The following is a 22,408-nucleotide window of genomic DNA, read 5'->3' as shown; positions in this document are numbered from 1 at the left end:
GACACTCTAACCACTAGGTCACCGGAGCAGTCTGTTAATTAATACCATATGGTTTAAATCTGGTGAGTTTAAGGCCAAATGTGGAAATGTTGTACAAAGGTGTTAAAAATAATAAAAAGATCCAAGTTAGTTAAGATGGATTTCAAGTTTCTAACCCAAATCAGCAGACTGTTCTCTTGAAAAGCCCACTATAATAAAATGAAGTTTAAACCTCTTTCTAGGTAGAGCATAGTTGTTTTGCTAATTTTAATGCTGATACATGGAGTCCATTCTTCACAAATACAAAGTAATTCCAGGGGAAATCTGGTCCAGAAAACTATTGAGAGACTGTTAAGTGTGAAATTTAATAATTACAATGAATGTCATCAGTGGTCACTAGTCATTAATGATGGCAAGTATGCCTTAATGATGGCAAGTATGATTATTAATGATAGTAAGTATGACTCTTAATGATGGCAAGTATGATTTAATGATGGCAAGTATGACTTAATGATGCCAAGTATGATTTAATGACAAATATGACTTAATGATGGCAAGTGTGACTTAATGATGGCAAGTATGCCTCTTAATCATGGTAAGTATCATGCTTAATGATGGCAAGTATATCTCTAAATGATGGCAAGTATGACTTAATGATGGCAAGAATGATTCTTGGTGATGGCAAGCATGACTTAACCCTTTACCTCATGGAGCATAGTTACCAAGTGCAGCGTGCTATAAATAGAGCACCTGTTGCCTATTCGACTCCATATGCATAGGCCTGCCTGTTAACTGTTAAGCAACATAGTGTAGGTTACGTTTAACAGCAATTTTAACCATTTTACATTTTTGGTACACATCTATTATGTGTGGAAAAATTTAAGAGTAAAGTTCGATTGTTATGGGTGTGTAATTAATTTTCACGGAAGAATTTTTTATGTGCTTTAAAATCTTGAGGGAACTCATTCACCATCAAGTCAGCGAGACCATGTGACCAACCGTAGCTGCCATTTCTCAGTACTCGAAATTTACAAGATTTTTCCGCATCTATATCACTAAGTCATCTGAATTTGATAATTTATAAAAACTAATTGCTGCCTACATCAATATCAGAGCCTTTACCTAAGTTATTCAAGCCTTCATAGTTGTGATTCTAATCGTGAAAACTTCGTAAGTACTGAATGAAATCTGCAACCTCCATTTTAGAGAGTGGAGATTACAAACCAGTTACTTTAAATAGCAGATATCGACCAGAACATAAACAGTGACCACGTGATCTGATGTAATTGTCATTCGCAGATATGAATGTAGTATTTAATAGGGGTTTTTCCCCAAAGGAGTCACTACAAAAACCAGCTTAAAATGGCTGATGATTACAGCAATTGTCAAAAGACGCTTCCATTGGAATGGAGTAGAGATATCAAAAAGCGCCTCCATGCAAATGGAGTAGAGGTGTCCAAAGGCGCTTGCATGAGGTAAAGGTGGCAAGTATGACCCTTAATGATGGTAAGGATGACTCTTAATGATAACAAGTATGACTCTTAATGATGGTAAGTATGACTCTTCATGATAACAAGTATGACCCTTAATGATGGTAAGTATGACTCTTAATGATAACAAGTATGACTCTTAATGATAACAATTATGACTCTTAATGATGGCAATTAAGACTTAATGATGGCAAGTATGACTCTTAATGATGGTAAGTATGACTCTTAATGATGGTAAGTATGACTTAATAATGGTAAGTATGACTTAATGAGGGCAAGTATGACTTAATGATGGCAAGTATGACTCTTAATGATGGCAAGTATGACTCTTAATGATGGTAAGTATGACTTAATGTTGGCAAGTATGACTTAATAATGACAAGTATGAGTCTTAATGAGGACAGGTATGACCCTTAATGATGGTAAGTATGACTCTTAATGATGGCAAGTATGACTTAATGATGGCAAGTATGACTTAATGATGGTAAGTATGACTCTTAATGATGGCAAGTATGACTTGATGATGGCAAGTATGACTCTTAATGATGATTAGTATGACTTAATGATGGCAAGAATGATTCTTAATGATGGTTAGTATGACTTAATCATGACAAGAATGATTCTTAATGATGGTAAATATGACTTAATGATGGCAAGAATGACTCTTAATGGTGGTGAGTATGACTTAATGATGGTAATTATGACTCTTAAAGATTCCATGGAAATCCTATATAGATACATGCTTCATAAGAAAGAGTACTATATATACTAGCTAATAACTTAAATCCAACATCATGCGGCACAGACCCAGCTCTGTTGTTGCATATGCAGTTTGCTAGTAGCATGAAGGAGAACAACAATATAGACCCTGATCTACCAGTGTGCTTTGTGATGGCAGATCAACACAGACCCTGAAGACCAGATCACTTTTGGTGATATTCATCACAGATGAGATAAAAACTCTAATAGTAACTCAGTGACCTCTACTTTAACTTACCTTCATCTGATGTCACACAGGTGTGACCACAGCCATTACTACAACACTTTTGGTCTCCAGGGCAGTCACCATCATTTCTGCATGCTTCAACACAGGTCCCAATAACATTACTTGGCACAGAGGGACAAGAACCATTCTTGGTAATGACAGGTCCTTGGAAAAATAAAAAGAGCATTGGATGTAGATAATTCTCTGTTCCTGTCAGATTTATCTTCCATGGAAAAACTACCGGTAGTGACAACCACCTTGTAGTATGGGTCAATCCTCCCTTGAATTACTACTGCCAGTAATAGCAAGTTCCTAAATATTATAAAATTCGGCCATAGATATACACTCTGTATTGCATATAATACTAGATATACACTTCCAGAAATAATACTAAAGTGGTCCCTCAGAATAAGGTACCTCAGGATAATATGGTCTTTGATAAGGTGGGTATGGTCACGGATCCCACAACATTATGTAATAATAATAATAATATGTAATATGTATAATATATCTCTATGTGAAACTGACACTGGGCCTTATGTCCATCCTTGGACTCAGCCATGATGCTTACAACTAATACTGGGCCCTGTGTCCATCCTTGGACTCAGCCATGATGCTTACTACTAATATTGGGCCTTGTGTCCATCCCTGGACTCAACCATGATGCTTACAACTAATACTGGGCCCTGTGTTCATCCTTGGTTTCAGCCAGGATGATCACAATTGACATTGGGCCTAATATCCATTCCTGGTCTCAGCTATGATGATTACAACTGATACCGGGCCCTGTGTCCATCCCTGGTCTCAACCATGATACTCACAACTGACATTGGGCCCAAATATGTATATATATATATATGTATATATCTATATGTATATATGTATATATATATATATATATATATATATATATATATATATATATATATATATATATATATATATATATATATATATATATATATATATATATCTATAATATGTTATGTCATGACTTGTGGCCAAGTATTATTGTATTATATGTATGGTGGGTATTTAACATATATTTCTAACCTCTTATACCCTTGACCAACTAGCAACTAAATATAATAGCATTTTATAATATCATCAACATTATTTTATAATATCATAAACATTATTTTATAATATCATCAACAGTATTTTATAATATCATCAACAGTATTTTAAAAAATCAAACAGCATTTTATAATATCATAAACAGCATTTTATAATATCATAAACAGCATTTTATAATATCATCAAGATACATTATAATGTCATAAACAGCATTTTATAATATCATCAACAGTATTTTATAATATCATCAAGATACATTATAATATCATCAACAGCATTTTATAATATCATCAACAGTATATTATAATATCATCAACAGCATTTTATAATATCATCAAGATACATTATAATGTCATAAACAGCATTTTATAATATCATCAACAGCATTTTATAATATCATCAAGATACATTATAATGTCATAAACAGCATTTTATAATATCATCAACAGCATTTTATAATATCATCAAGATACATTATAATGTCATAAACAGTATATTATAATATCAACAACAGCATTTTATAATATTAAAGTTTTCTCCAAACTTGTATATTGTACAATCATTAACATTTGTACAATTTTTCTCAAGAGGATCTTAAACCTTTATGACTGATTACTGAAGGGGAGACAATTCTTAAGACATACTTGGCTTTTGTTCCGCAAGGTAACCACACTTGCGTTGACATGCTTCCTTGTTGGCAAAATTATTGGCGTTTCCATCACATCCTCCATAGCCAAACTCTCTGCACTCACCAGTTTGCATGTCAAAATAATATCTAGGAAAGTTACCCCTGCATCGTCCAATAACCACTGGTTGCCGACAAATCTCTGAAAAGATCAATTATGTATGTGTTTATTCATACTTTGCCTTTTGTAAACTGTCTCATCACAACCAATGATATTTTTTATTATTTCCTAATGTAATGAAAATATACACACTTTATCTTTAGATTTTAATTTCACTCCACCAACATAGGCACTGTTTACATCACTGTGTTTTCTCACCTGACCAAATATTACTTTCAATGGATGCTTTATTCTCCTATGAAATTATATAAAGAAATAATAAATAACACAAAATAACATAAGACTATCATGAATGTCAGACATGTTTGCTATTATTATTTCCTGCATAATATTTTAAGGAAATACATCCTACTCCATAAATATCATGCATAGATAATAATAATAATAATAATAATAATAATAATAATATGCAGATAATTTTCCTCAAAAATAAAATTACATTTAAGATAAACAGGAGCCAACACATGTAAGGATTTATAGACTAGTAAACTGCTACTGAAGCCAAGTTCTCTATTGAAAAAGAATCCACTGAAGGGTTTTTCATTGTGTATCTAAATCACTATCAAGAATAACTGAAGCTGCTCTCTTTTGAAATTTCAGTAGTTTCTCTTTATTTCTGCATCACTATTACCTCAGATACCCATTACAGTTACCCCAGATACCAGCGTTACAATTACCCCAGATACCAGCACTACAATTACAACAGGTACCAGTATTACAGTTACCCAGATAGTGGTGTTACAATTACCCCAGATTTCCAGTATTACAATTACCCAGATAAAACTATTACAATTACCCAGATATTAGTGTTACAATTACCCAGATACTGTATTACAATTACCCCACACACTGGTACTACAATTACCCCAGCTACACGTATTGCCCAGATACCAGTATTACAATTACCCCAGATACCAGCATCACAATTACCCCAGATACCAGCATTACAATTACAACAGGTACCAGAATTACATTTATCCAGATACTGGTGTTACAATTACCCCAGATTCCAGTATTACAATTACCCAGATAAAACTATTACAATTACCCAGATACCACTATTACATTACCCAGATATTGGTATTACAATTACCCAGATACTGTATTACAATTGCCACACACACTGGTATTACAATTACCCCAGATACACATATTACCCAGATATGAGTATTACAATTACCAAAATACCCCTGTGTCATAATTATACCAGATACCAGTATTACAATAGCCCATATACCAGTAGCACATTAACTGTGATAAAAATACAAAAGGTCTCGCACCAGCAGCATTACAGATGCCCTCACATTCTTCTCTTGTATCAAACCGGTTGTCATTTCCATCACATCCTCTGTAATCAAACTGTTTGCAAACACCTGATGGATAGTCATAGTGCCACATATGGAGTTGTGAATTGCAGGTTCCAACATCAACGTCCAGGTGACACACCTCTGGAAACAACAAAATAAATGGCAAAAGTAAGTCAAAGAAACAAACAAGTTTCCATCACCAAGAAAGTATGGTTTGTAGTGATCAAATATCCATTAAATCATTAACTATAGTTTCATTAAATTGCTTTATAATCATGAAAATGTAAGGAAATACAAGAATATTATGTGATGGCAAATCTGGGTCTGTGCAGCTTACAGTTGGACTCGACTTATGAGTGAAAAAATATGGTAAGTGTACAAATTATATGGACTGAAATCGTTGTACAAAATCCACCACTGTACACTCCTTTCATTACCTAATACCATCCAGTGAGCTATCATATGTTTTTTTTCTCCAATTCCCACATCTGTTATATTTATTTCATTAATGTTATTCATTAGTTTCTTCATGCCATACTGGAGAGGAATTAGTAAATTTATGTGGACTTGTTTCCTATTCTTTTGCAAATATATTATTTGTATCACAGTAAAATACTAAAGAATGTATTATGAGACATTACAGCTTTTTGTGTACTTGAACAAACATGCTTCTAAGTAAATTTAAGAATTATTCATTGAATATCTAAATTAGATTATTCAAATATTATTGCTGCACAATGTATTGTGCTCCACTGTGGAGAAACTTTAGTGAATGTATGAAAAGAAAACTAGTTATTGGTTATAGTAGTAATCATTTTCTATTAGGCCCTCAAAGATGGAACAACTGTGCTCCAACATGTTTGTATTAGGCCCTCAAAGATGGAACAACTGTGCTCCAACATGTTTGTATTAGGCCCTCAAAGATGGAACAACTGTGCTCCAACATGTTTGTATTAGGCCCTCCAAGATGGAACAAACTGTGCTCCAACATGTTTGTATTAGGCCCTCCAAGATGGAACAACTGTGCCTCCAACATGTTTGTATTAGGCCCTCCAAGATGGAACAACTGTGCCTCCAACATGTTTGTATTAGGCCCTCCAAGATGGAACAACTGTGTCTCCAACATGTTTGTATTAGGCCCTCCAAGATGGAACAACTGTGCCTCCAACATGTTTGTATTAGGCCCTCCAAGATGGAACAACTGTGCCTCCAACATGTTTGTATTAGGCCCTCCAAGATGGAACAACTGTGCCTCCAACATGTTTGTATTAGGCCCTCCAAGATCAACAACTGTGCCTCCAACATGTTTCTATTAGGCCCTCCAAGATGGAACAACTGTGCTGCCAACATGTTTCTATTAGGTCGTCCAAGATGGAACAACTGTGCCTCCAACATGTTTGTAAACATATTCAGTTTTGATTTGGTAGTGAGAAAGTATGCATTCTCGATGATGAGAAGAATAGCTAATAGTAAGAACTGTATATTGAAATCTCTTTGGAACTATAACATTCATTTAAATTCTCATATTATTAGTAGACGGAACAAATTACTCTCTAAATGCGCCACTTAATTTCATTCTTAACAATGCAGGACATTGTTGTAGATGTGTACATAAGATATACATGATCTTTTATATTTCAAATGCTTTATTTTATATCTGTATTTTAATTTAGATGTATGGACTATGTAGTCTGAATAAAGAATTCTTATCTTATCTTAAACTCTGACTAAAAGTAATACAGCAAGCAATATGGCTGCAACAGCTGCATCAGATCTTGGTCCTGATCATGAATGCAACTGGTCGAGTAGCTCTGTTCCATTGGCTTCATCAATGCTGCTAAACAGATATGAAGTAAAGATTACATTCTGAGTCATGTACCAGTCTGTGACAGCTCAGAATATACTCAAGAGGGTGGTATTAGAGAAAAGAACAAGTATGTACCTTTACACAAATGAAAAATAATTTCTAAAATTACATCTAAAAAGAAGCATTTCTGAGAATAGAATTTCTTTGTTCAATCAATCAGCAGTTCCAGACCATAATTTTTGTCCAGATTTTAGACTTCTCACTGGATCTAAAGCAGACCTGACCAAATTTCACATGGATAGAAGAACCGTCACAAAAAATAGGTAACTTCAAGATCTGAGGTAAAAGGGGACATGCTAAGAAAAACCTTGGGTCCAATAAGAAAAATTAAAAAAGAAGAAATTGCTCATGTGCAGGCCTGATAGCCATCCAACAACTTCAGAAATCCTGGATTATATTGGAAATAGCAAGAAAACTTTCTTTTCTACACCTATCTTAAGTGAAAATTTAAATTACTTCCAGGCCTTAATGAGTTGACCTTACCTTGAACCAAACCATATTTACAACTTAAAAATTCAAATCAGTGCAAACACTGTTTGATAGCAAATGCCTGCATTGAGTCTTTTGGCATTTCCAAAATATGCATTTCAAAGTGCCTGCATTAGGGAAGGATAAATTCCAAAGTCTATTGAAGAACACAGTAATTTTCCTCATAATTTCTTTGCTTCTAGGAGCCCTTTTCATGTCTGCTGTAATTTTCCATTTACACTGTCACATAATGATGTTAAATGCACCTTGTCTTCTACAGAGGAAAACCAAGGCCTGTGTTCCAGTCTATCATGTCAAGGCTGAAATAAATCATATTTTTTTTCTCTTTACTATAATTCAGAATGCAGAATTTTCGTTAAAAACTTGTAATAACTCTGCTAATAAAAGATGGCATCCCAGCAATGGAAGGTTGAATGAATGCCCCTCAGATATCAGTTGTGTTTCTAAAGTTCTTCAATTTCCTATACTTCAAAAACCATATCCTACTAACATCAGAACTATCAGGTTTATGTGCTGCAAATTAGGATTTGTTCTAGAACAGAAATAAGATAAATAAAATCAATCACATACCAACTCCTTGGATGGAACCACTCCCAGGCGCTACTTCGACCTGTGACTCTCTGACTTGGGATTGGTCACAGTACATCTTACATTGTTCCCTGCTCTCGAAATTGTTGTGATTGCCGAGGCACCCACCATAAGTAAACTCCTCACACTCTTTGGTCAAAGCATTGTAGTGCCACTTCCTTCCATAATTAGCACATGGTCCAACATCCGCTTGAAGTTTGCAGATATCTGGTGACAAATAGACACATTGTAATTAGATATCTGGGGACAAATAGACACAATGTAATTAGATATCTGGGGACAAATAGACACATTGTAATTAGATATCTGGGAACAAATAGACACATTGTAATTAGATATCTGGGGACAAATAGACACATTGTAATTAGATATGTGGGGACAAATAGACACATTGTAATGCTTGAAGTTTGCAGATATCTGGGGACAAATAGACATTGTAATTAGATATCTGGGGACAAATAGACACATTGTAATGCCTGAAGTTTGCAGATATCTGGGGACAAATAGACACATTGTAATAAGATATCTGGGGACAAATAGACACATAGTAATTAGATATCTGGGGACAAATAGACACATTGTAATTTTTAAAACTGCTCAGTTCTAAAGTACTTTTAATTTTGGTGGATGGATGAGGGGGGTGGAATGACAGCATTTACAATCAATGAAGTCTTTTGTTCCAAATTTAAACACATGCTTTAAAGAGCGAATTGTGAAAACCCACCACTTAAAATTTAATGAAAATATGAAAATTGCCCACTTCAAACTGAATGAAAATGAATTCTTGATTTAGGAAATGTGCCATTAATCTTACAGAGGAAATTTGACAACATGGGCTGACAGATTCAGTATTTCTGATACAAAATAGCATTGTCCACTTTGCTAAATGACTCTTTGAAATTTACAACTTTTCAGGTTTCTATTCATCATTAATCATTTTGTTCCAGAAGCGGAGGTGAAACGTTTCAGAGTTCCATGAGATCAGTATCTATTGACAACATGAAGCTTTAACTGATGTGCTAATGAAAAATATTGCACTGAGTGGACCACTCATTATCATTATTATTAAGTTATCATTTAATCACCATGCCATGAGTTGTAACGAGAGACCCCCACTTCACTGCTTGGTTCTCTGACTGGTGTTTTTTGGTGGACACACTTCCTGGTACAGTCCTCTTCCCGCCCAAAATTGTTAATGCTGCCACCACAACCTCCATACACGAAGTATTCACACCTGCCAATTCTGGGATTGTAGCGCCATCTTGGAATATAGGCATAGCAACTGATCTCGGGTTCCACAAATTCTTGGCACACAACTGTAGGTAAAAAATTAAAATATATATATGTACTATTTAAACTACATTTTATCTTTCAGTAAATAAAAAAGGTGTCAAAAGTACATGCACATATTAAATATTTCAATTCAATTTCCACAAAAGTAATACAGTCCCCGCCCCCTTATACAGCCACCACCACCACCAGCACCACCACCACCACCACCACCACCACCAGCTACCTTCTCTACACACTCAGCCAGTTTTCTCAGCATTGATTAGTTTGCATACAAAAGTATCCCTCATGGGTGGTCACCAGTCTGATGAAGCATCCAAACAGCATTTTAGGCCAAAATGTCAAATTTATCTTTCACAAGCAGCCACATTTTATCTAATATGTGTCCTAAACCAAAATTTTATTTATTTGGTAAGGATGGTAACCCAATAATATTTTCTGATGTCTGTTTCCCAATGTTCGGTTTTCATTACTGAGAGAAGTGTTCATAAAGGTACATTATGCCACTATGGTTAATATTATATAATTATCTACAAATGTCAATGTTTACAGGAAATGGTCTTAATGTTGTGGTCAAGTACTGGGCTTTACACAGCTTTCAAGTTCTCTTTAGTGATTGTGACTGGAGGTAATTGCCAAGATCATAACATGGTCAACACAGGCTGGAGGTAATTGCCAAGATCATAACATGGTCAACACAGGCTGGAGGTAATTGCCAAGATCAATACATGGTCAACATAGGCTGAAGGTAATTGCCAAGATCACAACATGGTCAACACAGGCTGGAGGTAATTGCCAAGATCATAACATGGTCAACACAGGCTGGAGGTAACTGCCAAGATCATAACATGGTCAACACAGGCTGGAGGTAATTGCCAAGATCATAACATGATCAACACAGGCTGGAGGTAATTGCCAAGATCATAACATGATCAACACAGGCTGGAGGTAATTGCCAAGATCATAACATGGTCAACACAGGCTGGAGGTAATTGCCAAGATCATAACATGGTCAACACAGGCTAATATAGCTTTTTCGAACACACAAAGAAAAATAAACTTTGAACAAAACAGGGTACCAGGCAAAGGCTGAAAAATCATTTGAAACTGTATATTTATCACTCCTTTATAAAAATGGTATTTTGTTTACTCAACAAAAGTTTTGCCTGCATGATTAAACTGCAGTACAATGAGCAGTATAGGAATAAATCATGACAAAAAACTTTGACATGTCATCATGTAAATAGGCAATATTAACTTTAGATCAAAAAGTAAAAGTTATTCGACAAAACAACAATGGGATGAGTTCTTGCTAAAACATTTAATATAGGATCCAAATAAACATCATAACAGATAAGAATATTCCACAGCAGTGGGAAGATGCTGTAAATGGAAAGTGATGATTCTAAATTCCAACTGATGTTTGTACCAAGATTTAAATTACAACATTTTTTAATGGTTTTACAAAGAACATGGCAACGATATCCCACTCACATTTTATGCTAAAGAATCAAGACCTATTAATGTATGTTAACTTGAAATAAGTCTATTCTTAAGACAAGAACTTTTAATAATAATAATAATAATAATAATAATGATTTTATTTAAAGAAGAAGTTCCATGAGGCTTTCTACAATGACATTTGTGCAAATATATATAAGATTTTTCAATGACTCTTGAAACATTCAACAGTTATGTCAGTAGCAGTTACGACATTATGGTCACTTAATGGGATTGCACCTGAGGTAATTCCATGAACATCATCACTCAGTGGGGTATCTGTAGGCACTTAATGGGATTGCACCAGAGGTAATTCCATGAACATCATCACTCAGTGGGGTATCTGTAGGCACTTAATGGGATTGCACCTGAGGTAATTCCATGAACATCATCACTCTGTGGGGTATTTGTAGGCACTTAATGGGATTGCACCAGAGGTAATTCCATGAACATCATCACTCAGTGGGGTATCTGTAGGCACTTAATGGGATTGCACCTGAGGTAATTCCATGAACATCATCACTCTGTGGGGTATCTGTAGGGACTTAATGGGATTGCACCTGAGGTAATTCCATGAACATCATCACTCTGTGGGGTATTTGTAGGCACTTAATGGGATTGCACCAGAGGTAATTCCATGAACATCATCACTCAGTGGGGTATCTGTAGGGACTTAATGGGATTGCACCAGAGGTAATTCCATGAACATCATCACTCAGTGGGGTATCTGTAGGCACTTAATGGGATTGCACCTGAGGTAATTCCATGAACTTCATCACTCAGTGGGGTATCTGTAGGGACTTAATGGGATTGCACCAGAGGTAATTCCATGGACATCATCACTCAGTGGGGTATCTGTAGGCACTTAATGGGATTGCACCTGAGGTAATTCCATGAACATCATCACTCAGTGGGGTATCTGTAGGGACTTAATGGGATTGCACCAGAGGTAATTCCATGAACATCATCACTCAGTGGGGTATCTGTAGGCACTTAATGGGATTGCACCTGAGGTAATTCCATGAACATCATCACTCTGTGGGGTATCTGTAGGCACTTAATGGGATTGCACCAGAGGTAATTCCATGAACATCATCACTCAGTGGGGTATCTGTAGGCACTAAATGGGATTGTACCAGAGGTAATTCCATGGACATCACCACTCAGTGGGGTATCATCAATTTGCATTCTGTCATCACAGGGTGAACTTCGCTTAGCAGATCTTATAGGATGTTTTGAAGGTTCTGGTTTTCCTTTAGTATTGGGAAAATCTCATTTACAGCATTGAGAAAGTGTGACAGACCCTTCTTATTTAGATGAATTCTGTCTTTTGCCATTAAGTGTTCCAGAACTAATCCAGACTTGGTCACGAATCCATGTTCAATGTCTACCATTTTGTAATTCCACTTCTGACAGATATTTAATTAGAGCATTCAGCTCATGAATGTCTGTGTCAATTCTTGGGCATGCATTGCATAAAAAGACTGAGCAGTTAGAATTTTCCAGGTATATGTTGTTTAGGATGTTATAAAAATTGGTTCAGTCTGGTCAATATGAACAGTGTTACTTACATCATTGCCACCAACATTGATTATAACAGTGTCATATTGAGAAAGATTAAATTTTCTCATAGCCTCAAATATATGATCAGTTTGTGCCCCAGGTAAACACTTAACTTGAACCCAAGGTTTCAGACCTCTTTCATTTACATATTTAATAACAAAGTCTCTAATTATGTGAGTGTTTTTTCTGGAATTATCATGGTCTGTGATGTTTTTTTCTGTCTTTGGTAGAATCCAGTGTATTATGAAATCTAAAGCTCTTTTTTGTGAGATAGGAAGACCCTTTCTTGCCATTTGTGACATGGTGTGGTAGAGAGTTTTCCTCTGTAGCTTGAGGGACTATAGAGTTTTTCCCTATATTCTGGGTGGGGGGGAGGGTTTTGAAATTGTTATTTCTCTCTTGGCATTTCCTTTTATTTTCATAAGCCAGCTAATTTCACTGATGTGTTTTTGTGATTCTTCTTTGAGAGTATTGACAATTTATGTTTTCATATTATAATGTCTTCCTGCACTGCTGCTCCCAGTGCAGATGGAGTTACCATATTTGAATTTAGTGATTATTTGTGTAAATAAGCTGTAAAGAAGGCCAAGTGTGATTTGGGAAAGTTGACTGACAGAATTAAGAACTGCCATCTTCCACACATAGACACCTCACTCCAATGGACTCCACACTGAAATGCTAAATTATGGGACAAAAAGGTCACAGGAAGTTTCAAGCAGAGCATTTCAAATTTCAGATGTCTTAAACTTCTTAACAAAAGGTTTGCATTTTACTGAACATTTAACAATACCCGATGTCATGACTCTTTTTTTCTGCTGTCTGTCCATGTTATCTCTTTTTGCCTCAATATTTTTTCTTTTTCTCCATTTATTAAAAGCCATTTCATATTTTAAATTCATGGAATAACCTTTTTGGTGATGAACATTTCTGACCCTGAAACTTCATGCAAACAGTTTTTAACCTCTGAACTTGGTTATTTTATTAGTAGTCAAGGAAACTGGATATTATTAACATGCAAAGTTACCTTCTCTGGTACAATAGCCCTCACACCACTCCTTGGATGCGAAGTTATTCCTATTCTCGGAGGAACCAGTAAACTCTTTGCATTGCCCTGTCAACTTGTCATAGTACCAGTGTTGTTGGCCGGGCAGTGCATTCCCAACCTCAAGGCTCAAAGCACAGATTTCTGCATCAAATACATCCAATACAATATTAAAGTCGGCTTTTTTTGCCATAAAATTATGCTGATATATAATAACTTGTTAAAATCGCTATTTTTGTGTCAGAATGTTGTACTGAATAATAATAATAATAATAATAATAATAATCATTAATAATGATAATAATAATAATACTATAGCTCTCCCTTGTTATAACATGGTAGTTGGGGCCCATAACTGATGACAGCATTAAGCAGCAAACAATGTTATATTAAGAATCATGATATGTACAGAACTGCAATATAATGAGAATAGCTTAATATACTGAACAGTGATATAGTGGGTACTATCAAAATTGTTTAAATAATGGTGTTTTCGAAAGGGAATGAAGATGTAAGACTAAGTTTAACCTTGTTTTATTTCAACCCATACTCTTATACATTGGTGTCCATAGTGGGAATATCTAGATCTATATTATAATGAGGTGTGTTATAATGGAGGACAGCTGTAATAATAATAATAATAATAATAACAATAATAACAATAACACTTATTTCCAAGTGGTACAACTTAATTAGCTAAATATTACCTGATCTCCTTTAAGGTTAACAGGGTCTTACAAAATTCCAAACATGTACGTAATATTTATAAAATTAAAGGAAAGAATGTATTATTTGTGGTTTGATGTCCCAAACATATTTCACTTAAAAAACTTACATAATGTACAAATTTATACAACAATGTAACATGCTGACAACTAATTAATGGATACAGATCACACAACTAATTAATGCATATAGATCACACAACTGATTAATGCATACAGATCACACAACTGATTAATGCATACAGATCACACAACTAATTAATGCATACAGATCACATAACTAATTAATGTATACAGATCACATAACTGATTAATGCATACAGATCACACAACTGATTACTGCATGCTGATAATAAGACTGATTGCTTCATACAGGTCACACAACTGATTAATGCATACAGATCACACAACTGATTAATGCATACAGATCACACAACTGATTACTTCATACAGATCACACAACTGATTGCTGCATACAGATCACACAACTGATTGCTGCATACAGATCACACAACTGATTACTGCATGCAGATCATAAAACTGATTATGGCTATGATGTCAATTACCACAGGTGATAACTTTATCCAGGAGCCACAGTGGCTCAGTGAAAAGTGAGTTTGACTCCTGACCAAAAGGGTGCAGATTCAAATCTTACCATCTGACCAGCCTGGGCCAGCTACTGTGGTGAGTCCTTGGGCAAGGCAATTTACTCCAATTGCCTCAGTGATAAATGATCTGCCTGTGTTGCTGTGATGAAAAGCACCAAACCAACCATAACTTTATCCAAAATGAAGTTGATGAACAAAACCCATAAAGGTACATTAATGTCTATGAGTGAATGTATACTGAATGGGTCCTGGTTATAATAATTGATGATATGGAGATTTAAAATTGATTGAAAAGGGGCAATAACTCCAAAAAAATTAGACCTAAAGTGAAAAAACATTTAAATGTTACATACAAATTTAACAGGCAATTCACCTACCAAACTGCATCAAATTAAGTGTAAGTTTAATTAAGTGTAAGGGTTGAAGAGTTTATTATATCTTATTATACTTACAAGAAGTGTGAACAGGATCTCCCACAAGCTAGATTCAAGGCCCTAAAGAAACCAATGGAATCTCCCACAAGCTAGATTCAAGGCCCTAAAGAAACCAATGGAATCTCCCACAAGCTACATTCAAGGCCCTAAAGAAACCAATGGGATCTCCCACAAGCTACATTCAAGGCCCTAAAGAAACCAATGGGATCTCCCACAAGCTAGATTCAAGGCCCTAAAGAAACCAATGGGATCTCCCACAAGCTAGATTCAAGACCCTAAAGAAACCAATGGAATCTCCCACAAGCTAGATTCAAGGCCGTAAAGAAACCAATGGAGTGTCCCACAAGCAAGATTCAAGGCCCTAAAGAAACCAGTGGGATCTCCCACAAGCTAGATTCAAGGCCCTAAAGAAACCAATGGAATCTCCCACAAGCTAGATTCAAGGCCCTAAAGAAACCAGTGGAATCTCCCACAAGCTAGATTCAAGGCCCTAAAGAAACCAATGGGATCTCCCACAAGCTAGATTCAAGGCCCTAAAAAAACCAATGGAATCTTCCACAAGCTAGATTCAAGGCCCTAAAGAAACCTTCATTTGACGAGCCTAAGCTGAACAGTATTTTTTCCAGCTCTTTCATTACACCTGATACAATGGCAACCAAACCCCAACAAATTACCAATGGCCAAAGAAATGCTCTGACTCCCTTTGGATGTGTTGCCAGTCCACTGCAGGTTGCTGCCCACAACATTATATTCATTCATATGCTAGCATCAAAAAATCTCAGTCTGGGTTATATACTTTGATTAGAATCTGCACATCATGTCAAAAGGTTCACTAAGGGTGATATCATTGCCTAGGACTCTGGACATTTTGAATATCAATGCCACCTGACTTGCTAGTGATCAAAATAATTGACATGGGGGGAGGGTAATGGCACTTTTAACACATTATGGGTCGTATCTTACTGAGAAAATGGGAACTAAGTGCCTTTCTCATGGATCCACCAAGGCAACTGACCCTGACTAACCTGGGCAGGTATCAAACCTGCACCCCTTGGAGTACTTGTCTGATATTCTACCAGCTGAGCTATCATAGCTTTATGATCAAAGAAAAGGTTAACGACTAATCCAAAAGATGTCTGCTACATGACAATTAGGTAATCATATGAAAGCCTTGAAATTGACAACACAAAATCTGGAAATTGATGTAAAGGGCATTCTCAAAATGGCCAGAGAAAAAATAATCCTCACCTTCTGCTGTGGTAGGATTAACTACTGCCTGGTTATCTGCTGGTTGTTCAGACTGGGCCAAACATTTTCTCCTACAGGCATCTCTAGATGCAAAATTGTTGGAAGTGCCGCCACATCCTCCATAAATAAACTCTTCACATTTATTGGTTTCTCGATTGTATAGCCATCTAGGTATGGCTGCTGCACATGTAATCACACCTTGGGTAAATGGTCGGCAAACATCTGAAAGTAGGAAAATCAAGTTTTGCTTTTAAAAAAATGATGAAATTAAGAATGTAAAGAAAAGTATAAATGTTTACTCTTCTAGCCCCTGGCAGTTTATTTTTTTAATCAGCATGATAAAAGGGCCTGAATTTAGGATTCCACTGATACACAGGATCACCATGATAACATTTTACCATATTTGCTCACTTATTAGTCAAGTCCAACTACAAACTGCATAGACCTAGATCTGCCATTGCATAAAGCAATGTCAGTTCCAGGTCTATGCAGTTTGTTTGGAGTAGTCAATACAACAAACAACATAGACCCTGATCTGTCAGTGCATTATCCAATGACAGATCAGGGTCTATGTTGTTTGCAGTTGGACTTATATGCAAGTATATACAGTAGCTAATCCTGCCTAAATTACACTGATTTGCAAACTTTCAAATTGTTTTCAATATTCAATTCAGCAAGTATACAACATTACATCTTTTGTAAGGGTCATATTACAAGCAACAGTATTTGTTTTTCTGTGATTTATGGTATTTTTACCCTCTTCTTTGAATCATATTTACTTATCATCATATAATATCTGACATATTGGCAGCTGCATGCCTTGCAAGAGCTTTTGCGTCTTTCCACTTGTCACCTACAAATGCTGTAAACTAAAAATAAAACCTGTTATCTGACGATTCTGCATAATTTATTAAGCCAAAATGACTTTTTCTGACTGGTCAAGTTTTGGCAATATCCTGATACCCTATATCATTTTAATGTTGTCAGTATTGAAATTGGTACATTGGATTCAGTGGTGTACTAAAGGTGTAATGTGTCCAGGTGTAAAGGCCCAAAACCTCTGGCATCTGTAGTATGGAAGCCCCAAGACCTCTGGCACCTGGGCAACTGCCCCTCCCTGCCACCCCCCACCCCCCGCCCTATACTACTGATTGGACTTAACTATCTGCATCTGATTTACTTGATATGTGGAAGAACACAAGGCCATTTTTGCTGCTGGAATTCACTGTACCTCTTCAAATGACTGCTATGTTTTACTTTAATACTAATGTGGACTTCACAACAAATTGATGAAAATGTAAAACAACTGGTGTGTGTGTGTGTGTGTGTGTTTTGGATCTTTAACGTAGCTTTAACATTTTTTCAGTCATTTTGCTATGATGTCTCCAGTGTGGCAGTTTATAGTGATGACTAGCACTGGAGCATCATGCCGCAGACATGTAGCATGATGTCTCACCCAGTCATATTATCCTGACAACAGGCCGACCAGTCCTAACACTAACCTCTTAATGCTGAGTGCTACGCGAGGCAGCTGTTGGTACCATTTTTGTAAGACTTTGGTATGACTCGGCCGGGGATCAAACCCATAAAACAAATGGACTGAACCTTAAGAAACATCATTAGCAAAAGGCGCATCTACACTACTAGTCTAATATGTATACCAAATTTCATGAAGATATCTTATATAATTTTGGGTTTGTGCTCCAAAAATGAAATTGTCAATTAGATGGACTGACAAATGGTCAAAAGCATTTAAATATGGAAATTGAAAAATAGTGAAAAGACACACCTGGAGAGTCCTAAATGTCCAAAGTTTGAATGAGATGAACTCCAGGAACAAATTGTGAAGGATGCATTACTTATGCTACACTTAGTTTCCATGGTAACATAATCAAAATACTGAGTGTAACAATTTTAAGGTTCAAAATGCATCGCAATTTGCTTGACATGTGTATAAAGTGAGTCACACATACCATGAACAGTGTGAGAATTATACTCCTTAAACAAAAATATTTAAGGATAGACAGACAGAAAAAATGAAAATTTTTTTAAATCAAAACTTTATCATTTCTATAATAGTGACCTGGATCCCAAGATCAACCAGGAGAGAGCACGTGTCATACAAGTGTCTTAGCTTCCCCCCAAACTTAAACAAATCCTTTAAGGGGTTTAGGAAATATAAGCCAATGAAACTACTTTAATACCTTAATCAAAACTTTCCTTGACCCATAGGTCCATGGGGAAAGCAGGCATGTAATAGAATGAATTCATTTAGCTTCATAATGATCCATCCCAAACATGAAGTAAAGCAACCTTTTAGTTTAGGAAATTCAATCAAATAATATTAAAAAACTTGCACCAAAAATCTCAGGAAAAAGTTTCTATGACTGTGACCTTAATTCTAAGGTCACAGGTGAAAGCATTTCATGTAAAAGAATGAATTAACTTAGCTTCATAATGATTACATCAAGTGCTTTAGGAAATATAAGTAAATTAAAATATTTAACCACAATCTTAACACAGAGTATCTATTACTGTGACCTTGGGTCAGTCACAAGATGAAGCAAGTATCTATTACTGTGACCTTGGGTCAGTTACAAGATGAAGAAAGTGTCATGGAATAAACTGCCTGAGCTTAAAAGTAATTGATGCTGCTAGCAAGACAAGAATATGTATCAAGGGCTAGTAACATGGCATTAAGGTAAAACAGGCAAGTGCTAGTAACATGGCATTAAGGTAAAAGAGGCAAGGGCTAGTAGCATGGCATTACGGTAAAAGAGGCAAGCATGTACTGTCATAGCTTAGCTTTGATTTGTGCCAAGAATGATGAGAATCTATCAAGAAGTTTCAGAAATACATAAGAAAAAACTTGACAACAAAGTTGTTCCTGCCACTGGCACCAGAAAAGATTGACTGCTATACTTGCCACTAATATACTTGCTATACTAATATAGTGGCAACAAAATTGATTTCACGAAAATAAACTTCTCTTTTCAACCAAACAAATGACAGGTTTAAAATTTAGCATTTGTGCCATACACCAAACTGGAGGTATTTAAAACTTACTTTCTCTGCTACAATGAGCTTCACACCGCTCTTTGCTCTCAAAATTGTTCTGGTTGCCATTGCATTGCCCTTCTAGGACCTCACGGCACACACCCTCATTGTAGTCATAGTACCAATACTGCAGGCCTGTGTTGTCATTACAGGGGGTCTTTAGGGGGAGTCTGCAGATATCCTCAGCTGTATTAAAAGAAAAGCTGTTGCAAATTCACATTCAATACAAGTATGAAGATGCTTCATGACTAAAATAGATGTAACAAACATACGGTTTGTCGCTCCTAATTAATTCAAATTATGGTCTTATCACCAATTCACTTAGATTGTCTAGCTTGGTCTGTTTATTTCTTGGTTCACCCAAAATATCATGTATATACACTTAGTCATATATTGCTTGAGAAAAATGAAGCGAATTTTTGTAGACTTATTCACCATAAAACATTGACAAAAGAATGGTCATTCAGTGGTATTTCAGTATAAACCACCTCCATGTAACATGGTTCCTAATATGACACAGGTGAGGTTATAGATGCTGTTTTGGAAATAAAAGTAGCTATAATGGATATAAAAAGTGCCATAGTATAGCACAATTAGGCACTCATAACTACAGTGAGGTCATAGATCCCATTTTGGAGATAAATGAGGTTTGGACATTACAAGTACCTCTGAAAAGCATGGTCCCTAATGTAACATGGGTGAGGTCATAGATCTGAGTACCTCAGTGAAGTATGAACCCTCATGTAACATCAGTGAGGTCATAGATCCCATTTCGGAGATAAATGAGGTTTGGACATTAAAAGTACTTCAGTATGTGTGTGTGTTTTTGGATATATGTTAGTGGTGTTGGAGCAAACCAATGAGGAAATATTTGTAGACTAACCTGAATAAGAAAAAAAATTGGCTTGATTTACTATTGGTGTCTTGAATTAGTCGCTAAATTCACACCTACTTAAAATATAATGAGCATTCTGATCAACGTTCAGCGTTTTAGATACAATCAAACAAAACTAAAAAATATCGTTGAAGAGTATACAGTAAAAGTAAAAAAATATCGCAGATGTATAGTTGTTGTTGATGTAATTGTTTATGCAGCGTCTGCTGTTATCGCTGGAACCAGCGTATTATTATTAACAATGACAATGACATCACCAGCAGTTATGACAATTTGTGTTTCAGCTGCAACAACACATGCCAGTGTTCTTAATATCATCACAAAAAAATATGTACATGTGCAAATATAAAATTGCATGAGTATATAATAAAATTACACACATCAACACTTAGCATACTCCAAATTATCTTTGTTGATATCATCAAGTCTCGGTGATGGAAAAATATCAGATTTTGAGTTAACAGAGATCATTAAGATTTACAAAAAAGTAATGACTGTGATAGAATCTACATCTGATTTAAATGATAATAATAATAATAATAATAATAATAATAATAATAATAATGTCAACATCGAACGAATTTCTACAGCAGATTGTTGTTAATACAACTGCATCAAAAACCATGATGATATCAGCAAGTTTGACTAATCCTGAATTTAGCGTCAACTTTCCAACTCACATTCCAGTGAAAGAAATAGCGCTAGCACAATTATGAGTAAATCACAGCTAGCCAAACATAAGATCAAAATCGTTTGGTGGATTGCCAGCAAATAATTCTTTGGTATTTTCATATAAAAATAAACCAGATGGAACTCCCAATTGGCAAGTTGCCAGTATTTCCTTGGGCAGTTATCAAATTTAACAAATCAACAATGAATTCCAGTGCTGAATTAAATCTATTATTGGAAAAGAATCCAAAATCGCTATCATTGTTCATGAGCCAACATTATCACCAGTGATAGAAATAAACTCTCTAAATTATGCTGTAGATATATATCAATCGTCGATTAGACCCATATTTGAATAGCCTGACATTTCACCAGAATATCAAGCTCTGCCAGAACCAATGTTAGATGATTTTTTTCCCTAATGAATTTTTTTAAAATAAGAACTCAGAATATTGAAAAGAATATCCATGGATTGATCATATTCCTTATCTTGATTTTGATCTATACAAACATAATCCAGTATTTGCTGGTAGATTTATTGTTAATGAAGATAAATTTAAATCAGTGGCTAATAAAATTAAAGATAAACATTTAACTATATCCACGACATTAATACAATTATTTAAAAATTATATTCCAGAGTATCCTAATAACGATCTAAAAAAAACAAATCATCAAAACTTTACAACATTTAAATCAAATTTTATCAGACCTTGAAAATGTTAATCAAATTATTGTTGAGAGGGAAAGGGTTAATATTCTGTATGCAGGGGTAAAAAAAATATCAAT

At 35.4% G+C, this 22,408-nt stretch overlaps 1 protein-coding gene across 2 annotated transcripts in view; it reads right to left on the bottom strand.

The window, feature by feature from the left end:
- Positions 1 to 22,408, bottom strand: part of LOC149804337 (papilin-like) — a 469,456-nt gene that overhangs the window by 42,249 nt on the left and 404,799 nt on the right. For both annotated transcript variants that reach the window (XM_089939015.1, XM_089939025.1), the window contains exons 26-33: positions 20,065 to 20,241; positions 16,999 to 17,220; positions 13,966 to 14,127; positions 9,674 to 9,904; positions 8,571 to 8,795; positions 5,618 to 5,785; positions 4,176 to 4,358; positions 2,467 to 2,619 (exon numbers count right to left, since the gene is read on the bottom strand). In XM_089939015.1, the coding sequence (XP_089795141.1) occupies positions 2,467 to 2,619; positions 4,176 to 4,358; positions 5,618 to 5,785; positions 8,571 to 8,795; positions 9,674 to 9,904; positions 13,966 to 14,127; positions 16,999 to 17,220; positions 20,065 to 20,241 (1,521 nt within the window). The remainder of the gene's footprint in view (positions 1 to 2,466; positions 2,620 to 4,175; positions 4,359 to 5,617; positions 5,786 to 8,570; positions 8,796 to 9,673; positions 9,905 to 13,965; positions 14,128 to 16,998; positions 17,221 to 20,064; positions 20,242 to 22,408) is intronic.

This window comes from Sinohyriopsis cumingii, chromosome 2 (assembly GCF_028554795.1).
Source record: "Sinohyriopsis cumingii isolate HCF-2022 chromosome 2, ASM2855479v2, whole genome shotgun sequence".
Classification (NCBI taxonomy): domain Eukaryota; kingdom Metazoa; phylum Mollusca; class Bivalvia; order Unionida; family Unionidae; genus Sinohyriopsis; species Sinohyriopsis cumingii.
This window is presented reverse-complemented; position numbering and strand designations above follow the sequence as displayed.